Genomic DNA, 24,448 nt, shown 5'->3' on the forward strand with positions numbered 1-24,448 from the left:
TATACACACAGTAACAATATCAATCACAAAACATACAGGATCTTTAAGTTTATATTATACACATATAAGGAAAATCAATGACCCCTTGGGCAGGGCCAATTTTAACCTGAGGGCCCTTATTTGAAAAAACTTGGTAGACACCCAAGATATTTCATAATACATATCTTAGCTCTAGCTCTTTGGAGTTTTTAAAAGAAGATATTTTAAAGTTTTTACCATAAATATAAGGAAAATCAATGACACTTGGGGCGGGGCCAATTTTTACACAAAGGCTTTTATTTGAACCAACTTGGTAGACACCCACTAGAAGATGTTTCATGCTTAATAGCTAAGCTCTAGCTATTTTTTTTTTTTAAGAGGATTTTTTTACTATATAAATATCAATTCCCCCCCTCCCCCCAGGCCGGGCCAATTTTGACCCCAGGGCATTTATATGAACAAAATGACACTGACAAGATGATGTTTCATGCCAAATATTTAAGCTCTAGCTCTTTCCGTTTTCTAAAAGATATTTTAATTTTTTTTCTTTCAGTTGCAATGGCAACCAGAATTCTGCTTGGAATTAATTCTTTGAATGATTTTTCAAGTTTACTATCAAAGAAACATTCCTGTTAAGTTTGGATGAAATTGGCGTAGCAGTTTAGGAGGAGATGTCGTTTAAAGTAAAAGTTTATGGCCGGACGAAAAGCGATCACAGAGAAAAGCAACAGCATTTGTCAAGCATTATTGTGGTGCAAGATAATTTGTGTAACAATATTCATTGCAGTCTTATAATTATTAAATAATCCTTAATTCATACTGCATTGTCATATACCCATACCAACACATTTACTCATATACGGTGATCACAAATTTTTTCCTTTCAACCAATCACCTGCTGGAACTGAGTGATTTGCCACCAGTAAAGCCAGGTCACCTAGACCAAGTTCAGAACAGGTCAAATCCATCTTACAAATTCAACAGTTTAAGGCCCACAACTCTGCAATGCATAATGGGATCCTGACGTTTGTGCAAGTTGTGTGAAAATTCAGTGAAATAAATCAAATTATCAGACTGCTATGATAAAGAAAGGTTTTGCCCTTTAAGTACTTTTGCAGTCAATTACTCCTGTCAATTATGATTATACATGTATAAGTTGGTTCAAAGGAAGGAACCAAAATAAACTGGTAAACTAAAAGATGCTCTGTGTAAGTTTCGTTCAAACAAAAAGATACTATCATGCAGACAGAGTGTGGAGGACCGACATTCTTGATCCTATAAAAGCTTCTAATCCTGTCGTCATAATGAAAATACTGTGAACAATGTAAATATTTATTAAGAAAAGGACTATGTACATCTCATTTCATCATGCAAGATTAAAATGTGGAAAGTGGTTGCCATGGTGATTATGCGTGTTGGTTACTTCACAACCTGTCATCCTCATTATCTGAAAAGAAAAACACCAAACACATCTAATCTTGGGTTCTAATAAAGTTTAAATCCAATTGCTTCCCATCTGAATGGTGGATTGTTACCATTAATTAATTCATTCGGCTGAAATATTTCATGCCTGAAAGAATATCAGACAGTTTCCAAAAGAGTTAAGATAAGATTAGAATTATTAGAATATGAAAAAGAAAACCATACACATACTTGAATACCTATACCTGACCATTTTTACAAAGGCTGTTATAGGTACATCAATACATAGAGACACATCATGATCAAATACTAATATCAAAGGCACAAAAGCACAATATTAAAAGGTATTCTGCTATCAAATAAATAATAGCGCTCATATGAATCAAGAAATGAATTGCCCACCTTGATCGAGACCTGCGTTTGTGACTTGACTTCTTACCGCTTCTATCTACATACTCATACTCATCATGTCTGCTGTGCCGTCTACTGGACTCGTATGGGCTCGACTCACGACTTGACTTTTTATGCTTATGACCTGAGTGATAATCACTCTCAGAAGATTCTGATCGGGATCTTCTCCGTTTCTTTGGAGACCTCGACCTTTCGCGATCATCCCTTTTACTAGATTTTTTAGATTTTCTACCCCTGTCCTCACGATGATAATCATCTCTAGCATCTCGAGATGTGTCCAAAGATTCTCTCCTCTCATCTCGGCTTTTGCGTTTAGATTTTTCACTTTTCTCTTCATACTCTTTCCTACGCCTATCTCTGGACTTACTTCTCTCCCTGTCTTTTCTTCCAGACCTCTCCTTTCTATCATGTGATCTACTTCTCTTACTATCTCTATGCTTGTCTCTATCACTCCTGTCCCTAGATCTACTCCTATTCTTCTCGGACTTCTTCTCTCTTTCTCTTTCTTTCTCCCTTCTTTTCTCTCTTTCATCATCATACACATCTTCATACTCTCTTCTCTTGTCTTTCTCACTCTCCCTTCTGGATTTTTCTCTCTCCCTATTTGAGTCACTTCTATTCAGTTCTTTTTGTCTATCAGACCTTGCATTGTCTTGTGCATATTTACTAGATTTAGTGTCAGACTTTGACTTTTGTTTGCGTTTTTGTACAGAAGATTCTGAAGATGATGAATCAGAATCAGAACTAGAAGAATCAGAGTCAGACCCAGAGCTAGACGATCCACTACTGCTACTTCCACTGCTAGAACTACTAGAACTTTCCTTCTTTTTCTGTTTTCCCTTCTCACGCATTCTCTCTTTCTCTCTTTTCACTTTTTTGTCTGATTGCCTTTCACTCTCATGCTTTGCCCTATGATCACTTGGTCTCCGTTCTTTTTTATTTCTATTTATATCATTTTGTTCATTATGGTTATCAGATTCTTGCTCTAGACCGGGAATATCTTTGTGTCGGTGTTGTTGAAAAGGGTATTTATGGGATTCTGATAGTGGTTCCTTCAGGTAAGATGGAGTATTTTGGATTTCCTCTGTAATAAAAACATAAAACACAAGATAGTTGTCATATAGCACTAAGAACTTATAATTACAACCTATAATCTTACACAAATATTACAATGTATTCATATCACAAAAACATACTATCTCGATTTTATCTTAAAGCAAAAATGCAGACTAGAACAAAAACTTACCTCAGATCCCAGCAGAAAAAGAAATTTTTACATAAATGCAAATTAAGTACACCATAATAACTGAGAATAATAACCAGGCAAATAAACCAAAGATCTGTTCGGACAGCATGCACCCAAAACCAAAATTGTATTTCAACGCAAAACTTTGAAAAGTAAATGTCTATTCATTAATATTTCACCCTACCAACATGCACAAATTCATTATCCAAAATTTTACAACTTCAAGGTGTCTATAAAAATAACTTTTTCAAGCTACCCAAATGAAATAAACATTTGAACAATACTAATTTATAATTAAAGTGATTTTATGCCAATCATATAATTGATGGGTGTACAGGTCAAAATAAAAATAACTGAAGATTTTGCCATAAATCTATTCAATTTTATTGAAAAGGTGACCTTGACATTTTACCTACTGACCTCAATTTCAATTTCGGGATCATCTACTAGCCATGACCAACTTTTACCCCAAATGTAAAGGTTGTAGTTATAATTTTCTCAGTGTTTAGCGGTCAAGGCCACAATGATCTTGATCTTAACATAGGAGTCAGCTACTAGTCATGAGAAAGTTTCACACCAAATCCGAGGACTTTTGACCTCAAAATCAATTGGAGTCATCTACTGACCATGGAATATGTCCTTAACATGTAACTTAAACCAGGGCTCGTTCCTTGTTCATGTCATTGATTAGACAAGAATTTTTTTTTTACTACACATAAACTTTAATCAGAAAACTGGAGGTGTATTCTGGGATGAATAGGACAGCTCTCCATAAACTTCAAAAGTCAAGCTAAAAATCAATACTTCAGTAAAATTCAAACTTTAAAACACAAAATTAATGTTTTTCAAATCATATAAAACCCGAATAAGTTCCATCCAATTATGATCAAGTTTAGGCAGAACTACATAAACTATTCTTTTATAGTATACATGCTTAGACTCAAACTATATTCCTACCTGGAATCAGTGTAAAGTTAACTAAGACTACAATCATATACTTTATAACAACTGAAAACAGCTAATTCAACTCTGTAAGTTAAAGTTAATTTGGAATGATGTTTAAATGACTTAGTCAGGATCTGTTTTCAAAAATCATGATTATGTTGTTTAATCAAAATGAAAATGAATTACGTTTTTTCCTAGCTATCTGCTCCTGTTCTTCTCTCTCCTGGTCTTCAAGACGACGTCGCTGCATTCTGTCAAAACTTTCCCGCTTTCTTCTGATCTTATCCTCGTAGTCATCATCTGACTCTGACCCCGAAGACTCGCCACCACGACCTCGTCGTCTGTCCACATCACTTTCCTGCTCATTGTCACTGTCATCACTACCATAACCAAGTAAACCTGTAAAATAGTCACATATTATCATGCTGCCAAATTCCTATTTTCATATATGCCATAAAGTTAAGAACAGATACAGTAATAAAACCTGTCACAATCCAGAGAATATAAAACAAACATTAACAAACTGACATAAAAGCACAAAATTCAAAGCCATTCACATGAAAAAGTTGGAAGAAATTATTCAAATGTTACCATCATCTATTATTTAACAATTATATTTTTAAAGAGATACAAAAGTTACTTTGAGAACATTTTCATTTTCTGTTTTTATCAAGATAATAAAATATACAAACCTGTTAAATATATGATATAATTACCTACCCCATTTTATTGCCCGTTTCCAGCAAATTTTGTAATAGTTCTATTTACTATCTAATCACTATTTAATTTAAAGCTTAAAATGTTCATTTCTAAACAAAAATAGTGAATGTAATTAATTATCTATACATAAAAATTTCAATATATGAACTTACCAAGTGAAGTAATAGAAGCCAAAGCTGTTGACTTGGCGAGTTGGGTTGCTGGAGCTTTGTTATACAAGAGACAACATTAGTTTATAGTCTACACCTGAACCTTGCTCTCACTGGCAAGTCTATCATCAGATATATCATTATCTGACGAACAAATTCTTCTACTGAAAAATGGAAGCTGTTTATCACAATATCACAGGTAAAACAACATGGTATGAAATGTTTTTTTTAAAAAAAAAAACAAGCCCTCACCTTGGCTTGGAAAAAATCATTGTGAAGACTCAGTACAGATTTTCCAGGTTACGAGACCAAGGCATTAGTATCTGTATCCAATCACTTTATGTCCAATATCATCTGTTTTTTATTCTAATGTCAAGAAATGAGTTAACATATAAAACAAGTCCGGATTTTTCAATCAAGCATATCCATAAATCTCTCTTCCCTGTTCACCAGTAGATACATTTTAATGACCAAAACTAGAAATCACATATGAAGACTATCTACTAAGCACTGTTACACAAAGATTTTTTAAGTCACACCAGCTTTTTCTCTCTGGAGAAAATCTGGTCAAGTGTTTGAGTATATGCACTACCACTGGTACAATTTATCAGGGATGGCAACAAGTAACTGGTTAACAACTCAATCAACTTGTTAAATGTATCAGTTAACAAAATAGATATTAAAGTACTTAATTAAAAGAATTGTAGCACTTTGTTTTTCCATCACAAATATAGTAAAAATAGAATATCTTAAAAAAGATTAATCTCCACTACAGAATCTTAGAATTGTTAAATGTAATAAAAACATCTATGCAGCGGTGAAAATATTTAATGGAAAAATGACAATGGTTAACTGCTTTCAGTAACATCAGATTTACCTATATATTAGATATAAATCAACATTATTTTCTATGTTTTAAGATGTATTCCTGGTTTTACAAATACTAATAATTCTGTGTATGAAAATAGAAAGGTGGATCATGAGCTATGTCACTACTACAAATAACTATGTTCATTCTTGTGTCAGAAATGGACAATAGTTAGATCTGTAAATTAAAAAGTCCTAAGAAATCTTCCAAGCAACAGGGTACTTGATCAGAAGAATGTGTTCTGAAATCAGTACTTGTTGCCATCCCTACAATTTATTCAAATGTAAATCTAGTTTAAGGAAATTTAGGCAGTAAATACTCTTGTCAAAATAAGCCAAAACGAAAAACACCCACTTTCATTCTTGAGGTTTGCAGACTTATCTATAATATACTCTTATACTATACTATTAATATACTCATCCAATCAAAAGTTAGTCAAATTTCAGATATTAGTTAAATTATATGTATTGAGTTTGTATTTCATAACAATTAAGCTCCACAAGGTTTGTTAAATTCATTTTTAACAATACATGTATTAACTGTCAGATGTCCTATTGATTACAAAACAAAACACCCTACAAAAAAATACAATTTAGAATGGAAACACACCGCTGTCTGATCTAGGGTATAGATGTGCAAGAATCATGCACTATTGCACTAAAATTTTAAACTAAAAACCATGAAAATTATTTCAAGAAAATGTCAATAGCATACTTTTGGTTATAAATAATACATATAGTTATAGTTTACAATGTCACAATTAGTTGTGATAATAACTGTTAATATAAATGTTTACATAAAGCAATGGAGTTTCTGTTTAAGTTAACGTTGGTCATCCATACTTTTGAAAAAAAAATAGATAGGGGAATTATATACAAACTTTTTGGTTTAGATTACTGGATAAGACACTGAATAAATTACTCAAGGTACCATGTTTGTTTCAATAAATGAACATGTTTTGGAAAATGAGCAGTTAGGTAGTTTAACTGTAAATAGATATCTGGATAAACAAAATAAAACAAATTTTATTTTTAGTTTATTAGCACATAGGATATAAATACAGGAAAAAAAACATTTAAAGTTAAACATATCTTTTATGAGGAATATCAGAAAATAACAAAGTTAATCTTATTATCGAAAGAATTCCTTCATAAACAAACCTGTTTTTTTTATATTTACATCAATGTTTTTAAATGTCACAATATATATGCAATACTGGAAGATATTGCATGAATTTATAAACTTACCTTTAGAGGCATTAGATCTAGCTCTGTTATACACATTTCTAGCAATGTCGTGCACCTCTGAATCTGTCACCTCCAGTAAAATCTCTGTTAACATACGTCGTACCTTCATCATCTGTAAACAGAATTCATGCTCTTAGTGTCAAATACTCTCTATTCTTCCTATTGGAATCTAATTCTAGCTTTATTTTCAGTGCCATAGAAATGCAAACCTCATGGTAGCCCTTAGCAGTAATTTTATAAAATTCATAAAAATATTTTTCTCTTTTGCAACAGAAATTGGTCATCAATATAAAACATCAAGCAATAGTTTTCCTGCAACCATGATACAGATCTTGTTTATAGAAAACATTTAACATTTAAACTTACAAACTCTGCCTGTTTTTCCTCCTCTGTTTTGACTGGAGATGGACTCCGTCTCTCTGTAGATCTCCTGCTATGAGGAGAGTGTGAATGAGCAGATCCGGATCTTCGTGAATGTGCTGACCCAGATCTTCTACGAGGTGCAGGTGAAACAGATTTGTCTCTATCATCATCATCTTCATCATCCGAATCCTGCAATATAAACATACATGGGTATATATATATTCCTGGTTGTTATACATAGTAAGGTCACTGGAGGTCAGAAGCATCCTGGACCTGCACATCTGATAGTAAATGTATTTCAATTCAAATTATTTCCTTTCGAAAACCTGGTTTAATATATAGAAACATGTAAAGTTCATCAATTTTGAGCAGCTTTATATGTGGAGAAAGACCTTATGGGCCACTTCAAGCATTATTTTAGGCATATCTCTGACAGTAGCATTCATCAACTTTTTCTAAACTAGTTTTGATAGCTACATCTGATGTTTTTTCATGTCCCTACGGGAATGGGCATCCATTGGGCAACTGATCAAATTTCTAACATATTAACTGTTCCACCACAGAGAAGTTTTGTAAGTATAACTGGTCCTACTTATAACCAGGGGGTCGAACGTATAGCGGTGCGATACTCCTTTAAGCGAGGTGATTTCATGCGATACGCCCTAATGGCGGATTTACCCGTGTAAACACACGTCAGAGTGAGTGTTTTTTATTAAGTATTTCATAAATCTTCGATTACAATTGCATATTTTGTATTGAGGATGTGATGATAGAACCTACACACATTTCATCAAAATTACAGAGACCTAAATTCATAATTAAAAAAGTTATTGAAGGTTAACTGACGGCAACTAATTTCGGGTCGGTGAATAAAATCGCTTAATGCAAGCTTATATTAATATAGTTAATTTCTTTATCTTCTTTATTCTATAAGAGTAATCATAATTGAGTTGCATAGCAAGTACCTTTGAGCTCCGATATACATAGACGCTTACTGGTCAAAATATTTAAGTGTACGCTGGATTTTGGTGCGATAAAATAACTGTACGCTGTTAAAGGTTCGATATTTTTTATCACATCTGCTGTACATGTTTTCCTATGATTATACTAAGATATCTACCATATATTTGCCCGTTTCCGGAATTCTGAAATCTTCTTCTTTCCTTAAAGATTTATTTGAAATAAAAGTTTTGTATAACCATCTATATAAGTGTTTGAACTTAATTTGAATAATTAATAATACATATCCTGTGATAATTAAGAGTTGGAAAAAAGTAACTTTTACTCTAAGATCTTAGATAAAAAGTAGGAATTTGACCAAAATATGTAAGAATGAATTAAGAAACCAATTAAGAAATCTTGTATAAATTAACTCACTTTCAAAGCAGAACATTTCATAATAATAGCAGTTAATATGTGATATAAGGGCTGTTTTACTTCATGAGGTTTTAAGATCTTTTGTACATGTATATGCTGCTGTCAAACTGATATTTTTTTCATATTATAAATAGAATTGAACATTTAAACAACCTATAAAATACAGGGAAAGTACATATCACTGCTGTTCTAGAGATAGAGACTGAGAACCAGGTGGTAAAAATCTTTAAGTGGTAAAATTCTTCTCTAAAATGTTGCTTAGAACTTGCTATTTTTGTAGTGCACATAATTGTGGCCTGTCAGGAAAAAACACAAAAATACAAATTTCAAAATTCAGTCAGTCATTGGACACCAAACAGCCCAGTGTCTTTCTTAAAAACAGCTGATGCTCACATGTGCAAATACACAGTTGTAAATGTTGCAGAGCAATTAAAACATTACAAATTGATTAACAAACAAAACTACTGCCAGATAGGTAAAGTATCACAAGTACAAATGCTGACACATGTGCAAATAAACAAAAAGCTTTTAAGTATATAATATTAGATTGAGTCATACTGCTTATGGAGTAGTATATAAATAACACATGGGTTTGTGGGTTACAGTTAAAATATCATCCCAAGGAAAATACTGTTAGCCAAGGTGTTAGCCGAGGGAAACAGTATTTTTAGGAGGGTTGATATTTCTACTGTTACTCACAAATGCTTGTGTGTTATTTATTTTATTTCCCGAACAGATACTGTAATCTATAATACTTTTATTTACATAAAAAAAACACTTGCCAAGATTTTATACTGTTAAAAAGTGCTGTTGGCCTGTAACAGTACAAATCTCTTGGTACACTTGCTTTAACAATAAGAGTAACTCCTAGTGGAAATGAATATTTACAAAAAATTGAGGGGTAAATACATTAAATGTTGCAAAGAAAGCCTAGTTTTTAAAGTAAAACTACTGACAGATATGTTAAATCACTAAAAGTATGAATGCTTTCATAAGCAAATACACAAAGCTGTTTGGTATACCCTGGTTATGGAGTAGTATAGTTATATATTCAAAGCGACAGAGCTAATGACAAACATCAGAATTACTGAAATACAATGATGTGCTCTGTATATAATATATAACATCCAATCCATAGAGGAAATCAAACCAGTATTTTTTTTATATAAATTTCAAGTTCCATTGCAAAAAAATAAATGGAAGAAACAAAACGAATATTATCGTGACTATTGATTACTTGATAGAATTTCAAATTTCTGTGCAATAACTTATCTAATTTTAATGATTAACCTTTGTGAGAAAAGAATATTTAAATTAACTATATCATGTATAATACATTAATTGACACTGTTGCTTTAATTGACACTGTGGTTTTCATATGACTAACATACAAACTCAAAACTTGATATTTCATCAAAATTGAATAAGAATGTACTGTAATGAGGAAGTTGCTACAGAAAAACATACCAACATTTGTGCGTACATTTGGTTTATCGGACCAAATATTAGGCGTACAGTAAGAAAACTGGTAATATTTTATATATTTTCGGATAGATATGGAAAACTACTCTTGTTTATCGTTTTGTTTTCAAAAATAAACATGTTGGAACTTAAACTAATTGAATATCTCGTTTTAAAACGACTGATACATTATTCCTTTGCATGTGCATATCAGATTGACGGTTGAATTTGCAGCAACAAATACCTCAATAACTTCCTCAATTCTATAAAATTTAGTATTTTATTTTGACAATCATGCACAATTATAAGTTTTGATCAGCATGCTCAATGCTATTCTTCAAAAAATTACAATAGACAACAAATATTTGGAAAAAAACATGCTCATAGCCACTTTCGTTTTCGCTCCCGACCGCCATTAGGGCGTATCGCATGAATTCACCTCACTTAAAGGAGTATCGCACCGCTATACGTTCGACCCCCTGATAACAGAAACTTCTGAGTAACTATACATTTTCACATCAACAAATCAATATACATGTACATGGATTTTCAGCTTAACATACAAATCTGCTTTTCTTTGGTACACGAGGGCCATCCTGGTATCCCTCTTTTTCTCGACGCAGCTCCTCCTCAGCTGCTTTCTCTGCTTCAGCACGAGCTAAACGCACTGCCTCCTGTTCTTTCTCTCTTTGCTCTTTTTCTAATTTCTTCTGTTTTTCTCTCTCCATTTTTTCAAGGCCTTCTCTTATCCAGGCAGGCAGTGTTTTTCTTTTAGCAGCATCTGACAAGAATTTTTTTTATATCATACAAATTGTTTCATCAATTAAGACTGAAGATGTATAATAAAATTACACTTGGGTCTATAATCATATTTAAAACATATTCAAACATTAGAATTCATGAACATGGTTGGATTGATCTTGAAAAGCTTTTCATCAATTCTAGTGCAAGTCACTATAAAATTTATCAAACGAATGAGCTTAAAAAGTATAAGAGGTAGGTATACCCAGAAGAACAGATTCATCTTCATTAGGGGACATATCTCTCTGGTGTCTTGTAAAGTTACCTCTCCGATGAGGAAAGTGACCATGTCCAGGACCACTTCCCCAAGGTGGTTCCCCACCCCCAGCATTCATCTGAAATAAATAGACCAATAACTACATGTAAAACAGTTCCTACCAAATCTGTACAAAAATTGAACCAAATAAAGAGCATAAAAGTCCTCAATTTCAATATTATCTTACAATAACCTATCACTGTTTTTTTCCAGCAATGGTATCTTTTAAGCAATGTCCTTGACCAATAAAATTTTTACAGTCAAACACAGAGGCATAATCAGTCAAAATCCATGCTAGAGCTATCAGACTTGGATAGTTTCTCCAAAGGCATTAATGAAGTTTCAAGTGCACTTAAATAGATATGGAGATTGATCTTTAATGTAAAACTAAAGCAAATTTGTATATATATACAAAGGACTATAATTCAGTCAAAACAGGATAGGCCTTGGATTGTAATCAACAGACAAGAATGAGTTTTCTCATAAAGTGCCTTCTGTGGCTTAAAAGAAATAAAGATGCATCCTATACTTTTCCAATTGATAGCCAATGCTAACTCATGTAAGAAGGATAGCCAAAAAGATACTTCTAGTTTCACAAGTTTCTAGTTTTATAATATTTAAATAAAGCACCGCTTACCGGATAATCATCATATTCTCCACCATGGTTATAGTCAAACTGCTGGAAGCTACTGTGGTTGTAGTCAAATCCCTGTGTTTCTGCCTGGAAATATACATTTTTTAAATCTTATCAGGAATTGAATCAACTGTGAAATTGTAGAGGAAGAGCAGAAAACAAGATTACCCTACATACCAAATGGCAGTGTAGTTTCTGTAGAGAAGATTTTTGAAGATCACAAACAAGTTTTTGCATGTTTCATATATACAGTAAACTTCACTTATAGCGAACACGGTTATAGCGAACTTCCGGTTATAGGGAACAATTTATTTTGGCCCGAATTTTGCCCTTCTTTATTTAATATAAAAATATATGGTTATAGCGAACACGGTTATAAGGAATTATCGCTTATAAGGAACTCATTTTTTAGTCCCGATTTAGCTAATAGTACAGAAAATTACACTTTTATAACGAACTCCAAATATTGGCTATCCGTAAATAGATCCCGCATTTTCAACTTTCGTTTTCATTCGCACGCATTAAAACTCATGCGAATGTACCGTTTATCGTTGTATTTACTTCAATACATCTATTCAAATGAATTTGTATAGTTTTCTATTTAGGATATTTTAAGCATGAGCTCTTTTCACCAAGATATTTATTTATTTTCTTCAATAATTTTGCTCAAGTAAAATAATTATAATAATTTATATTTGGTTTTCAACATAATCATGCATACCTGCAAGCATGATCCATTGCAAACTGCAAAAGACGCTTGATTTAAATGAAAAGTAATATATATCTTACCATGAGTCACCTTTAAATTATAAAAAATCGAAAGTCTTGTTTATTCTCAATCATGGAAAGAAAACGAAAAGAGTTTAGAAACAAAATATTATATTTTATGTGAAATTGAGATAGGGAGTAAAACTAGAACTGAAATAGCAATGATTTTCAAATTCCAAAAAGTACGCTATCGGGTATTGTGTCTAAAATATAAATAAATGACTAATATTTCTATTTCTTAATCAAATGCTCTTCAAAAATGGCGGACAATGGTAAACAATCAGTTCGCTATATGTAAATCTGTTCGCTATTAAAACTCCTGATATAAGGAACTAATTCGCTATATGCTTACAAGGAACTCCGGATATAAGGAACAGGTTTTGAATGTCCCAGTGAGTTCGTTATAAGCGGAGTTTACTGTATCTTTAATTGTGTAATATAAGCACAAATGATTTTATAAAACAGCCTTTAGGTCTGTTTTTTTTTCCAAATTCAACTTACATTTTTTGAGATTTTAAAATGAAGAAGAAAAGGCCTGAATTTTTACCTTAGAATCTGGAACAGGTTGTTGCGGCATTCCCCATCCTTGATTTTGAGCATTCCACCCCACATTGCCTCCCCAATTCCAATTCTCTTGACCCCCATACATTCCTGAAATGGAACATAGAAAATATTTCATAAATCATTAAATGAGCTATTCTGATGGGTTATATCTATACATACATATTTAAGTTGATGAAGTTGCATTGATACACTTGTTACTATATACAGTAACAAAATTGCCTATGATTTCAACTGATTATGAGTATCATGTGACCGATTTCCAGTTTGCGGCCCAGGCCAATAACTGATCATAATCGGCCCACTGAACACGAGTACCTGCACAAACTGAAACAATGATGTCACATTTTACGTTATCAAAAAAAAAAAACAACAGCTAGATGTAAAAGTGAAAGTAGGATTGAGGCACGAATAGCTTGATTTTATAATTAGAACATAAGCGTCATTTCTACAAACACAGTTGAGGTTTAAAGAAAAAAATACTAGCTATGTTTCATTCCATGAAAATAAATTATGCTTCTAGATTCTGTTGCATACACATAAGGGAAGCAACTCTGTGGAAGTTACTATACTGTATAGTAGAGTTGAAATCTACAGAGGATAGGAATTTCAACGAAAGAAATATGAAAGTAAATTTAAGATCTATTAAGTGTATAAAAGACATTAATACATGTCAAAGATGGGCCAGGTGATAATCAGCCCCCAAACAAATAATGGCCCCAAGGGCTTCAGCCTTATTTTGCTGTGTATTAACCTCTTATTCCCAAGAGACCGCAGAGTGAGCCTGCAGAGTGACTGGGAATACTACTTGATACAATCCATTAATGTGATATGACCCATCAAAATTAGCACTACCGTAATTTTCCTCTTATCAAAATATATGCAGATCTATGCATTTCTCCAGTTGAAAATGACCATATTTAAAATTTTTCATATGAAAACTTAAAGGTATATAATTGATATTCAAACATTTATACAAACATGCAATGAAAAAAGTTACCAAGCTCCATGTACCACCTTAAAGAAACATTATCAACTATTTATTTGACTGCTTCCAAAATGCTTTTACTGTATCAAATGTTATCTTGATCCGGTCCATTATGGTCAATTTGGTACTGTATCATCTTGACCAGGTCCATTATTTGGTACTACATTCTCTGCAGATTTCTAATCATGTTTTACCACCATTTTAAACATGATTATTCTACAATGTGGTATAGAGGCTGATAGTGCTAAAATTCATTCTAAAACTTGCTTTGAAACGTAAATAATGTTTCAGAAATGTGTTATATTACAATATATATATACTGTCCAAGTTTGAACATTCTAAATAAATTTAATATCACTAAATTAATCTTTCCTTACCTCCATTGCTTTGATTTTGCTCGCCATTTTCATCATTGCATAATTCCATACTATCTGCTTGAACTGGTGGTCCCTGGTTGTGTGAGGGAGGTGGCACAGATACTGGAGGAGGAGGGGCCTGATCTTGTATTGGTGTTACTGCATCTTTCTGTGCTATCCATTGTTTAGCAAGAGCTGCCCAGTCAACTGTTAATAGAAAATATTGCACACCTTACATTAAGAAGTTTGTAACTTTCACAGGTTTATATGGCTCAATGTACATAAAGAACATACATGCATAAATTACCAGAGCTGCTAAGAAAGGGGTATACACATGTATGGCTAACAACACAATTCTTTATTAACCTGTCAAAAATCTTATTAACGAATTCATAATACTGCAAACTTTCTTTATTAGAGAATAAAATGAAATTAATTCATAAATCTACAGCAGCCATGTATATAGATTATATAGCTATCATGATTATCCAATGAAAAACTAATAGCTATGTTACAAACATATTGTATTATAATTTAAAAGACTAAATAACAATTTACCAATAAAATTTCAATATTAAATGAATCTTTAAAAGTGCCTTCTTTAATTTTGATTCTGGTATGGTAACTCGGTCAACACTTGTCACCATGAATTTAGGAGGCAAATCTTAGTCAATTAGCACTAGGGTAACCTCCAAATATCAAGAGATTACAGGGTGTTCACTAGCCATGAAATCCTGAGGGTCATTTTGACCGTTTTACCGACTACAAGGCAAAATCCCCATGATTTTATCAAAATTTGACCCTCCAATTAAAACACTGAGGGTCAAGTCAGGCCTTTTGGAAATTTTAAGGGTCAAAGGGTCATTTTAAGGGTCAAACGGACACCCTGGATTATGTATTTGCTATAAATAAGGTGCAAAATCTTGCTATAAATAAGGTGCAAAATCTTGCTATAAATAAGGTGCAAAATCTTGCTATTTAAGGGGGATTCAGAGTTTAATTTTGACTTGAAGAAAGTGACCTGAAGTGACTTCTATCACAACTACAGCGATGCTCGACAATTCGTTAATGTTGTCCGAAGGGTGGTTCATTTGGTATAATAATGCTTACCTATATAAATACATAAAATTGTCCCTAAAAGCTACAAAGGCTTATTATTGATAGATCCCTACTCTGACCTTTTATTTGAATAACAATAAATTTAACCGCAAACATTGACATGTGCTTTTTGTTAACAAAAAGGTTATGATGAAATTGTTATTGTATCCACTAATCTGATAAGAATGAGATAGGTCAGGGATCTATGCATTAAGAAAATCAACACATGAACTGGAAATGGTTTGCGTAAACTTAATCATCGGATGAAAACCATTTAGATCACAAATGAAATTTTCGAGTTCCTCGCGAGTATCGTCCCAGATTAGAAAAATGTCATCCAGAAATATTCTCAGTCGGTGAATTACAGGCGGAAACTATAGGTCGACCTGGATATTTTAACGGAAGATCAGCATTCGGTTGTTTATGCGTTTTTGGAAGAACGTAAAATGACGGTGTGCGACATTCATTAGGAAAAACGTCGAATTCGTGGTCAATAGCATTGTTTCTCTCAGTTAGTTCATCAACACATTTGCTTATATTTTCTTTCTTTTTTTTCTATAATCTGCTACCAACACAAAAAATTGTATGACAGTTGTACTTGTATAAACACTTGAAAACTGTTTTAAACCACTCACCTTGATCATGAGGCATTGCCTGTAGATGTGCTTGCTGTACTGGCCATCCCCCTCCGCTTTGCCACTGATTTGCCCACATTGTAACAACTGTAATTATTATACTAAATGTACAGTAAAGCAGAATGACAGATTCCTAGTTTCTGGTAATATGGACCTGTGTGGCAAAAATATATCATTGTGTTGATCAGAATTTTTTTTTTAATTTTTGCACCTCCCTTGCTTTCTAATTACAGACAGTTTAATAAAAGCAAACAAACATGTGACACAGTTAGGAAGATGTAATCAAATGTGCAAAGTGCAAACCTTGAAACCTCAGGGGTAGTGACCAATCAACATGCCAAACACCTATGTGTTTTATTTCAGTTTTTTTTCATGTTTCAGTTAAAATTTCCACATGTTATTTTGCAAAATTTTAAATATTAAAAGTATCTTTTCATTATAACTCAAAATTTATTTTTTCAACAAACAAGAACTTAAAATTAGAAAATGATGATTGTTTTTAGACGTATGCACAAATTTAACGGACTATTATTGCTTTTTGCAGAAGTTTGTAAAATGTTGTTTTGTTTTACGTAAAAATATATAGATTTAAAATATTTTGCACAAAAACTTTATTGTTTAGGTGTTTGAATAAAATATGTCAATTCTGACTAATTTTAAAGTAAAGAGTCAACTCGGCCCTATACCAACTCGGCACAGGTCAACTTGGCCCACTTTTGAAAAATAAAAAATATTTTAACATATTAACTTTTTTTATTACTGTACTTGCATGTTATCAAGGCAAGTTGTTTAAAATAAGTTGTATCATAGGGACCTTTCTGTTGAAAATGTGTCAGAGTTAAATCATATTCATATACATGCACAGTGCGTTAACTGAAGTGCAGGTATTAGTTACCCGCACTCCAGAGCATGCCAATTGATTGGCTCATTTTTGTTAGGGTTTACATATTGTGACGGAAGAGAAAGGGAAAGCGACAGAAATATCATATTCAGATGCTTGTTCATTGGTTCCTTTTTCCCGGGGTTTCATATTTTGACACCAGGGAACGTGTTTTAATGTTTGACTATGATACAAAAGAGAAAGAACACCAAAACACTCAGCAATCTGATTTATACTCGGGGGCTACGCCCCCTCCTACAAATCAGATAGTGTTTTGGTGCCCTTTCTATTACATATCCTCACATTGATTACCTCCATTGGCAGCAGTGTACTGATCATGGGTGACCTTTGCTTAGGAGATTTATATTATTATATGACTGTACATAGTACTTCTGTAGAATTAAGTACATTTAGAAGAAATTTGTTTCGTTCCCTCTTGCAGATTCGTTAAAAATCAGTTTTGATGCCTTTAGTCTGTAAAGTAATCTTTGATAGAATATGAAATAACAAGCAATTATCATAGTATTGCAAGCAATCCATAAGTCCCCTACTGATTAGAACCCCATCTACATTCTGCAGGGCCATTGGCCATTCACTAATGTTTCAATTTTTCTCTATTTTAAGTAAATTTGTGGGAAAAGTTCTTTAAAAGTGATCACAGGAAACAGTTTTTATGAACAGACAGACAGACGGACTGAAGAACACTCTAAAGTTAAAATCAGAAACATCCCTGTTACCAAAATATAACAATTTTAAAAGCAAAATTCTTAAAGAGGAGATAACTCTTGAATTAAAGATGCAATTTCATAAAAATTTTCAGCTCTTTGACTAATCACAAATATTGTTCTATTTGCCATGTTTTAAGCCTATTTGTTGCCAAGGCAACCAATATTTTTTCAAAATAGGAAGAAAAGATAAGACATGCATAATCTCCAGACTGCCATATGTCAAGTTTCATAAAAATATCTCCAGTACTTTTTGAGTTATCACTGGATTCAGTTTATGTGTAATTTGCCATATTTTCAGTCTATGTGTTGCCATAGCAACCAGAATTTCAACATAGGAAGAAAAGAAAAAGACGTGCATAATCTCCAGACTGACATCTACCCATATTACAAGTTTTATAAAAATATTTCTATTACTTTTTGCGTTAACACTGGATCCAGTTTTTGTGTAAAATTTGCCATATTTTCAGTCTATTTGTTGCCATAGCAACCAGAATTTTCAACATAGGAAGAAAAGAAAAAGACGTGCATAATCTCTATACTGATATCTACCCATATTTCAAGTTTCTATAAAAATATTTCTATTACTTTTTGCATTATCACTGGATCCAGTTTATGTGTAAAATTTGCCATATTTTCAGTCTATTTGTTGCCATAGCAACCAGAATTTTCAACATAGGAAGAAAAGAAAAAGACGTGCATAATCTCCATACTGCCATCTATCCATTATCCATATACCGTATAAGTACTTTTTTCTGCGGGAACTTTATTTCTGCTATTTCTGCGGTTTATAACGACACCGCAGATTTAAAAACCGCAGAAAATTAAGCCTTTCGCTATGTCTACATGTATGTAGGAATATGTCAACTACCTGTATTGTATAATTACATTACCATGTACCGTTATCAGCTTTTGTAGATGGGAATAATTTTTCTTTATGTACCCGTCATGAATGAAATATTAGAAAAAAAAGTTACTTTACTTGTTCTTTTTGTTTAAAAAAATGTCATGTTTGTATGATTTTCGCTCACCCTAAGCTTGATTTATTTTAAAAATAAAACTATTATAGTTTGACGGGTGCAATAAACATACCCTTTTGTATTTGAACAATATATTGTGTCTACGTGCGATACTACCATTGCTTATTTTTCACACTTTTGACATATTTATACACATGCAGTATTACAATTAATTGTTGTCATTGCACGTTGTTGATTTTTGTTTATTAACGTTTTGTTTATTGCGTTCATTGAACGCCGCCTTTCCTCCTTGATCTTGTTTATCATATTTTATATACCGATACATGGTGATCACGATGAGAGACTACTAGAGTGGACCGGCATGGACGCTGAGATCTCGGACATATGGAATTTCCGGCGCCGAGCTAATATAAACCTAAAACAACAACAACAGATCACGCTGAACACACATTATAAGTCATCTGTATGTTTACCGGAAGTAATGTACATGTTACATCAACATATCTTGAAATGTTGTCTGTTTATATCGGTTAATTTTGTAAAAATATCTAAATTAAAACGCAGAAATAAAAAACATCAATGCGAGAATGATGACACCGCAGAAATATGATACGCAGAAATTTAAAACCCCTTATTTTAACCAAAATCGCAGAATTTTAAGCCCGCAGAAATAAGTACTTCTACGGTATCAAGTTTCATTAAAATATTTTCAGTACTTTTCAAGTAATCGCGGGATCCAGTTTTGTGGACGGTCGGACAGTAAAAATATAAAATTTTAAAATGTTCTTTATCTTATATACATTAAACAACATATAATTCATTCAAATGCATTTATTAACATGCAATGTATTTTACAATGTCACAAGAATGGATTGTAATAAGTTTTTATTACCCAAGTCATTGAAAGTCACAAGGATGGATTGTAATAAGTTTTTATTACCCAAATCATTGAAAACTCTTTCATTACCAAATACATGTATGCTATAATAATTTATGAAAACATCTTTCCACATTTGTAAATAAGTCCATACATTAACAAGCAAATTTGTTGAATTTATATCCCCGCCGAGTACTGGTTATCATTAACACAACAACTGAAGACATAAGGCTTTATTTATATATTAACCATCATAGGCATAAACAGTAATATTCTTTGAACTTGATAAATATTCAGGGCAATAACATTAACAGAGCCATAACTTTGTGTTAAATAGTAATATCTGGAAATGCCAATGAGATGTATGCATACTACATAACTAATCAAGGGCCATAAATCTGAGTTATAAGTATCTGACTGGAACAAGGCGACTATATGCACATCTCCTCTTAGAATCCCATAAAGTTTCATTGAATTCCAGCCAGTAGTTGCAGAGAAGTAGCGAGGAAACAAATATTTTTCTATATGGATACTGCATAACTAATCAAGGGCAATAACTCTGAGTTAAAGTGTCTGACCCCAACAAGACAATGATATGCACATCTTCTCTTGGTATTGAAGGTTCCCATAAAGTTTCATTGAATTCCAGCCAGTAGTTGCAGAGAAGTAGCACGGTAATGATTTTTGCTCTATATGCATACTGAATAACTAATCAAGGACCATAACTCTGAGTTTAAGTGTCTGACCAGAACAAGGCGACGATATGCGCATCTCCTCTAGGTATTGAAGATTCCCATTAAGTTTCGTTGAATTCCAGCCATTAGTTGCAGAGAAGTAGCGCAGAAACGATTTTTTCTCTATATGCATACTGCATAACTAATCAAGGGCCATAACTCTGAGTTTAAGTGTCTGACCGGAACAAGGCAACGATATGCACATCTCCTCTTGGTATTGAAGATTCCCATAAAGTTTCATTGAATTCCAGCCAGTAGTTGCAGAGAATTAGCGAGGAAACAATTTCTACTCCATATGCATATTGCATATCTAATTAAGGGCCATAACTCTGAGTTAAAGTGTCTGACCGGAACAAGCCGACGATATGCGCATCTCCTCTTGGTATTGAAGGTTCCCATAAAGTTTTATTTAATTCCAGCCAGTAGTTGCAGAGAACTACTCCAGAAACAAAATTTTACTCTATATGCATTCTACATAACTTATCAAGGGCCATAACTCTGAGTTAAAGGGTCTGACCGGAACAAGCTGACGATATGCGCATCTCCTCTTGATATTGATGATTCCCATAAAGTTTCGTTGAATTCCAGCCAGTAGTTGCAGAGGACTACTCCGGAAACGAAATTCGGACGGACGGATGGACGAACGGACGGTCAGATGCGCATCTCCTCTTGATAATGATGATTCCCATAAAGTTCCGTTGAATTCCAGCCAGATGTTGCAGAGAACTACTCCGGAAACGAAATTCGGACGGACGGATGGACAACGCCAAAACTATATCCCCCTCCCAATTCCATCGGCGGGGGATAATTATGTGGTTCAAACAAACCAATATATTAATGTTATATTATATAAAAATAAATAGAAAAGTTACTTTTCATAGATATTATCATCTTTATACTTAATAATTACTTGTGAAAAATGTATATATCAATATTTAATGTCCCCTTATTTTTTCATAAAAGAAAACGTTTGTAGTATCATAAAGAATATACATTAATAAAACATTTTCAGTTCTTTAGTATCATCATTACGTATTTAATGTCCCCATATTTTTTATGAAAGAAAACGTTTGTTGTATCATACAAGAATATGTATTAAAATATGTAATCCATTAATAAACAAGCAAATTCGTTGAATTTATATCCCCCGCCGAGTACTGGTTATTATCAACACAACAACTGAAGACATAAGGCTTTATTTATATATTAATCATGGCATAAACAGTAATATTCTTTGAACTTGATAAATATTCAGGGAAATAACAGAGCCATAACTTTGTGTTAAATAGTAAAATCTGGAAATGCCAATGAGATGTATGCATACTACATAACTAATCAAGGGCCATAAATCTGAGTTATAAGTATCTGACTGGAACAAGGCGACTATATGCACATCTCCTCTTAGTATCCCATAAAGTTTCATTGAATTCCAGCCGGTGGTAGCAGAGAAGTAGCGAGGAAACAAATATTTTTCTATATGGATACTGCATAACTAATCAAGGGCCATAACTCTGAGTTAAAGTGTCTGACCGGAACAAGCCGATGATATGCGCATCTCCTCTTGGTATTGAAGGTTCCCATAAAGTTTTGTTGAATTCCAGCCAGTAGTTGCAGAGAAGTAGTGCGGAAACGATTTTTACTCTATATGCATACTACATAACTAATCAAGGGTCATAACTCTGAGTTAAAGGGTCTGACCGGAACAAGCCTACGATATGCGCATCTCCTCTTGATATTGATGATTCCCATAAAGTTTCGTTGAATTCCAGCCAGTAGTTGCAGAGAACTACTCCGGAAATGATTTTTACTCCATATGCATATTGCATAACTAATCAAGGGCCATAACTCTGAGTTAAAGTGTCTGACCCGAACAAGCCGACGACATGCGCATCTCCTCTTCGTATTGAAGGTTCCCATAAAGTTTCGTTGAATTCCAGCCAGTAGTTGCAGAGAAATAGTGCGGAAACGATTTTTACTCCATATGCATACTGCATAACTAATCAAGGGCTATAACTCTGAGTTAAACTTAAAAGTGTCTGACCGGAACAAGCCTATGATATGCGCATCTCCTCTTGGTATTGATGATTCCCATAAAGTTTCGTTGAATTCCAGCCAGTAGTTGCAGAGAAGTAGTGCGGAAACGATTTTTACTCTATATGCATACTACATAACTAATCAAGGGCAATAACTCTGAGTTAAAGTGTCTGACCGGAACAAGCCGACGATATGCGCATCTCCTCTGATATTGATGATTCCCATAAAGTTTCGTTGAATTCCAGCCAGAAGTTGCAGAGAACTACTCCGGAAACGAAATTCGGACGGACGGATGGACGGACGGTCAGATGCGCATCTCCTCTTGATATTGATGATTCCCATAAAGTTTCGTTGAATTCCAGCCAGTAGTTGCAGAGAACTACTCCGGAAACGAAATTCGGACGGACGGACGGACAACGCCAAAACTATATCCCCCTCCCAATTCCATCGGCAGGGGATAACTAACAGTTAAATGTTTAAGAGTCAATTTTTTCATGTTTTTCAATTTAGATTGAATAAAAAAATATATCCAGGTGTGTCGGACACGTGTAACTAATCAGCGATTTTTTTCCCTATAAAGGCTATACATATATAAGTGGTACCCAATAACGGACCCATTTACAATCACAAACGGACCTTCACAATTCTGAATAATTAAGACTTTAATAACGTATTTCCTCTCTTCTTATAATGATGCTAAAATTTTGCCTGTTGTGCTTTGTTTATCTAAAATGCGTTTAGCCAACGATGATTTTCGGTGCATTCGCCCTTTAAATTTTCATACTGTTTAAATACGAAACTTCTAGGGACGAATCAAAACTGAAACAAGCAGTCTGTTAATTTCTGTAAACATCATTCAATGTCTCGTAACAGTAAACACTATGTTAAAAAAAATAGAATATATGTTCTTACCAGGTCTAGGATTTCATTATATTTACGGACAGTCTGTAAATTTTTGGACAATCCATAATTTTACAGATTTTCTTATCTGTAAATTTACAGACATTAAGTAAGAAAATATTAGAAGTTGCATTGAAATTTAAAACCGCAGGTTAAAATGAATAAGGTTAGGTATTATATGATTAAATGTAACAGTTTGCTAAGATTCAGAACAGTTTGATTACTTTCAATTTTCACTTTTAACAAAAATTTCAAAATCATCATACAAAGATGAAACTCACCCCATTACCTTTGTAAATATAAACAATCAATAAAACAACTTGTCTTTAGCTGCGGATTTTATTGTAATACTAAAAACAGCAAATTTCACATTGAATATCTGTAAACTTATGGATTGAAAAATCTTTAAATTTCTAGACTGTCTATAAATTTACGGACAGTCCATAAATATCATGAAATCCTAGACCTGCTTACTGCTTAATAAGATATTAACAAACTTAATTAAAAAATTCACAATTTGTTAAGAAACAACGCTTTTTTTCACAATTTTTATGGTACCGGACCCATTCACAATTCATGGAAAAAAATCGCTGCTAATAAACAGCTTATTAAAAGCAATCAAGGTTGCAACATGAGACATAATGTCTCATTAAAAAATACTTTCCCTGTCACTGAATATGCTAAATTAAATTAGCATAGGGTTTGTATGAAGAGAAGAAGAAGGGGCCCCAAGGGGAACGACTCTCATAACACCAATAGGCCCTACTTGCCTGTGCCAAAATGTTTATAGCATGCTTACAATAATGGGTGGGGTGATATAATATTGACCTCGTCAAAATAAATAAACTTCACCGATATTGCAAATATAATACATACAATTTGCACGATTTCATTAATAAATAATGAAAGACAGAATACTAACCTGTCTTAGATTACCTCGGTCCTTCTTGGGAGATTATTCGAAGCTCAATAAATTGATCCCGGACATTGTAGACTGTGTCTGTTTGACTTATGAGCGACAAGAAAGAATTAG

General features: G+C 33.2%; 1 protein-coding gene across 3 annotated transcripts; it reads right to left on the bottom strand.

The window, feature by feature from the left end:
- Positions 1-1,297: 1,297 nt before the first annotated feature.
- On the bottom strand, positions 1,298-24,448 carry LOC132759350 (arginine/serine-rich protein PNISR-like). 3 transcript variants are annotated; one of them, XM_060751112.1, is made up of 13 exons: positions 24,338-24,448; positions 16,286-16,372; positions 14,574-14,759; positions 13,195-13,298; positions 11,883-11,966; positions 11,195-11,324; positions 10,752-10,969; positions 7,354-7,539; positions 6,988-7,099; positions 4,876-4,929; positions 4,190-4,402; positions 1,804-2,896; positions 1,298-1,426 (listed from the first exon to the last, which is right to left on the bottom strand). In XM_060751112.1, exons 2-13 carry the CDS (start codon positions 16,362-16,364, stop codon positions 1,423-1,425), a joined length of 2,463 nt encoding a protein of 820 aa, XP_060607095.1. In that variant the 5' UTR covers positions 16,365-16,372; positions 24,338-24,448; the 3' UTR covers positions 1,298-1,422. The 3 variants fall into 3 exon arrangements, with proteins under 3 accessions (XP_060607095.1, XP_060607093.1, XP_060607094.1); XM_060751110.1 differs by having other exon boundaries at positions 1,298-2,896; XM_060751111.1 differs by having other exon boundaries at positions 1,298-2,896; positions 24,352-24,428.

The sequence above is a fragment of the Ruditapes philippinarum genome, unplaced genomic scaffold (assembly GCF_026571515.1).
Source record: "Ruditapes philippinarum isolate M1 unplaced genomic scaffold, ASM2657151v2 ctg580_1_1_1_1, whole genome shotgun sequence".
NCBI classification, from domain to species: Eukaryota; Metazoa; Mollusca; class Bivalvia; order Venerida; family Veneridae; genus Ruditapes; species Ruditapes philippinarum.